Source organism: Morone saxatilis, unplaced genomic scaffold (genome assembly GCF_004916995.1).
Source record: "Morone saxatilis isolate NCDOM2014 unplaced genomic scaffold, NCSU_SB_2.0 Contig9, whole genome shotgun sequence".
NCBI classification, from domain to species: Eukaryota; Metazoa; Chordata; class Actinopteri; family Moronidae; genus Morone; species Morone saxatilis.
The window spans coordinates 203,966-206,465 of record NW_023340268.1 but is presented as its reverse complement, the minus strand read 5'-3'; the positions used below and the strand labels follow the sequence as shown (position 1 = coordinate 206,465).

Here is a 2,500-nt window from a genome sequence, read left to right as displayed (position 1 = left end):
ACAAGGAAAGTGTCGGAGCAGGTACGACGGCTGCTGACCTCACCGGCGCCATCTTAGTCAAAGTAGATAAGAATTGTTAGGTGATTTAAGGTGATTTAAGGTGGAATTGTTAGGATGATAGGGAAGGTTTTTAGATGTCCGCCTTGTGGAACCTTAATGAACCCAACATACGATATATTGAACCCATCCGTAGTCTGTCTCTGCTCCTCTTCCCGTCCACAGTCTGTTGAGGGTTTCTGCTGGATCAGGACTCGGTTCCAAGGACCCGTTGTGACAGGAGGTATTGATCCCACATTGAGCCGTATAAACTAACCTTCTTCACACACTTTGGGTTCAGTGTTTCAGTTTCAAGACAAATGTTTCCGGCCCAGTTGTCCTCAGCAGAACTTAGTCTGGCCTAACGAGAGTTTTGGTCCCTGCACAGTTGGACCTCCAGTTGGACCTCCAGACTTTGTATGACGACCCAGATCCTGTTCAGGACTCAACTGATATATGAACTATATAATATACTCACAGAAAGTTAGGGATGTTCAAATTTCAGGTGAAATTGATGGAAAATGTAAAAAGTTCTTGCTACAGTGACGGGCTGAAACCCCTGTTATATGTTCTTATTGATCCACATACTGGTGTTGACCAGAACCAATCAGACTGATTGATCTGTTGTGATGTTTCAGGTGTCAGCAGCCTGGAGCCCTAAACCTGCATCCACTCAGACCGCCATGTAAACCACAACCAGCTGTGAGCCAGTAACACGGTCCAGAACCAGCAAGTAACTGCTCCCGGTCTCAGAGGGTCAGGGTGGCTGCGGTGTCGCATTGGTGGAGGAGCAGGCTGATGGAGAGCGACTGTCGGATCCCTGTGGCCTGCTGTCGGCCTCGAGTCCTCGTCCTCCACGCTCTGTTCTGGGGCCTCGTCTCCCTCAGGTCAGTCTGAAGTTCTAGAAGTCCTTTAGAAGGTTCCAGTGTAAACTGCTGCTAACAGAGAGAACCAGGTTAGAACCAGAACCAGGTATGACTCAGTGTTTTGTTGTTTCAGGGTCTTCGGAGCGGCTCTGCTCAGCGACAGTGAGAGAACTTCAGGTACTGACACACAGCAGGAAGGCCTGCTGGGAAATTACTCATTAAAATGATATATTTTCCTCTGACCTCTGCCCTTCCTCTGACCTCTGCCCTTCTTCTGTAGCAGCGGTGAAAGCGGTCGCCGCCCCCTGCTGGCTGCTGGAGGACTTTGTGGTGACCACAGAGTGTGGTCAGTGTAACTCCTTCCAGACTGTAAGTTCACAACAACCAAACAGCTGCTGGTCGGGGGCAATGAAACAGAAACCGAGGACGTGTATGTGTTTACACTGATGTTTGTTGTTGTTGTTTGTTGTTGTCTCAGAGGTCGTGGTCGGCCTGTGGACCGACGGGATACGTGGAGCGAGTCAACTGCACAAGATCCAACAGAGACGAGTACAAGAGGTCAGACTGCCTATCAGTACTATTGATTAATGTTCATAGATCAATAATAATGTCCTTGTAGATAATCAATCATGTTTATCAATACGTCCCTGAGAAATAAACGGATAAATAAAGACGTAGCACCTGTACAGGTGTTAGTTAACTGCTAGTTAGCTTCCAGCTAACAGAGTGTCTTGTTTGTCTATAGTTAAGATCAATAATTAATCAGAATCAGCAGAAAATATTGTTTATTGATCGTCCCCAGCTGTCGGTCCGCTGTGATGGAGGAACATCTGTTCTGGAAGTTCGAGGCGGCCATGTTGGCTCTGACGGCTCTGTTCGCCGTCCTCGTGGTCGTCCGTCAACGCTGGCTGGACCGCCTCGCATCCGAGAAGGTCCGCCGCCAGATCGAGTCCATCTAGGACACCGCGGGGACCAGGACTGGACCTGGACCTGCAGCAGTATTTTAACAGACTCTGGAGAGTTACTGAGGTCCCTCAGGGACCAGGACTAAAGAATCCTGCAGAGAACTGTTTGTTTTCATCTTTAACTTTATTTAAAATGGATTCATGACAACGACCTGCTGATGTTAGATATGGACCTCGAACCGGAGTCTGGACCCGGGTCTGAAGACTGGGGATGGGGGGGGTCAACATTAGTATCAATAAAGTGATTGATTAGAGCTTGTCTGATTGGGATCATTCAGATACATCTAATGGGTTTACCTTCTGATCAATAACTATTCTACAGATCAATCGTCTCACTTCCTCCTACAAATCATAAACAATGTCTGCACCAATGTGATTTCTGATAAGCATTCAGGGACCCAAAGCTTTGTAGGAAGTGGACGGTAATCGTACTGACCCATTTCCGGTTTACTTGATTTACTCGTTACAGCGGTTATACGCTTAACATTTAAACGTAGACTAGTTCTACCTTGACACTCGTAGCTAACGTTACTTCTTTCTTTTAGCGACTTTTCAAAGTTTTCACACACGCTAGTTACATTAAGCACTAGCAGTTAGCGATGGCTTCTCCCTCTTCCTCTCCTCTGTCCTGCT

General features: G+C 47.2%; 2 protein-coding genes across 3 annotated transcripts in view; one reads left to right on the top strand and one right to left on the bottom strand.

The window, feature by feature from the left end:
* jtb (jumping translocation breakpoint) lies at nucleotides 1-2,121 on the top strand. 2 transcript variants are annotated; one of them, XM_035681293.1, is made up of 6 exons: nucleotides 1-280; nucleotides 675-923; nucleotides 1,036-1,079; nucleotides 1,186-1,271; nucleotides 1,381-1,460; nucleotides 1,705-2,121. In XM_035681293.1, the coding sequence occupies exons 2-6, from the start codon at nucleotides 835-837 to the stop codon at nucleotides 1,859-1,861; spliced, it is 456 nt and encodes a 151-aa protein (XP_035537186.1). In that variant the 5' UTR covers nucleotides 1-280; nucleotides 675-834; the 3' UTR covers nucleotides 1,862-2,121. The 2 variants fall into 2 exon arrangements, with proteins under 2 accessions (XP_035537186.1, XP_035537184.1); XM_035681291.1 differs by having other exon boundaries at nucleotides 1,183-1,271.
* Nucleotides 2,122-2,453: 332 nt separating this feature from the next.
* glmp (glycosylated lysosomal membrane protein) overlaps nucleotides 2,454-2,500 on the bottom strand; it is a 2,959-nt gene continuing 2,912 nt past the window's right edge. Inside the window, 1 exon segment of the mRNA XM_035681860.1 lies at nucleotides 2,454-2,495. Coding sequence (XP_035537753.1) covers nucleotides 2,454-2,495 — 42 coding nt within the window.

Excerpts from the sequence above, each read along its gene's own strand:
- jtb (XM_035681291.1), top strand. The coding sequence starts at position 835 with ATGGAGAGCGACTGTCGGATCCCTGTGGCCTGCTGTCGGCCTCGAGTC. Across the intron at positions 1,272-1,380 it reads AGTGTAACTCCTTCCAGACT|AGGTCGTGGTCGGCCTGTGG; the intron begins GTAAGTTCACAA and ends TTGTTGTCTCAG. Across the intron at positions 1,461-1,704 it reads AACAGAGACGAGTACAAGAG|CTGTCGGTCCGCTGTGATGG; the intron begins GTCAGACTGCCT and ends GATCGTCCCCAG.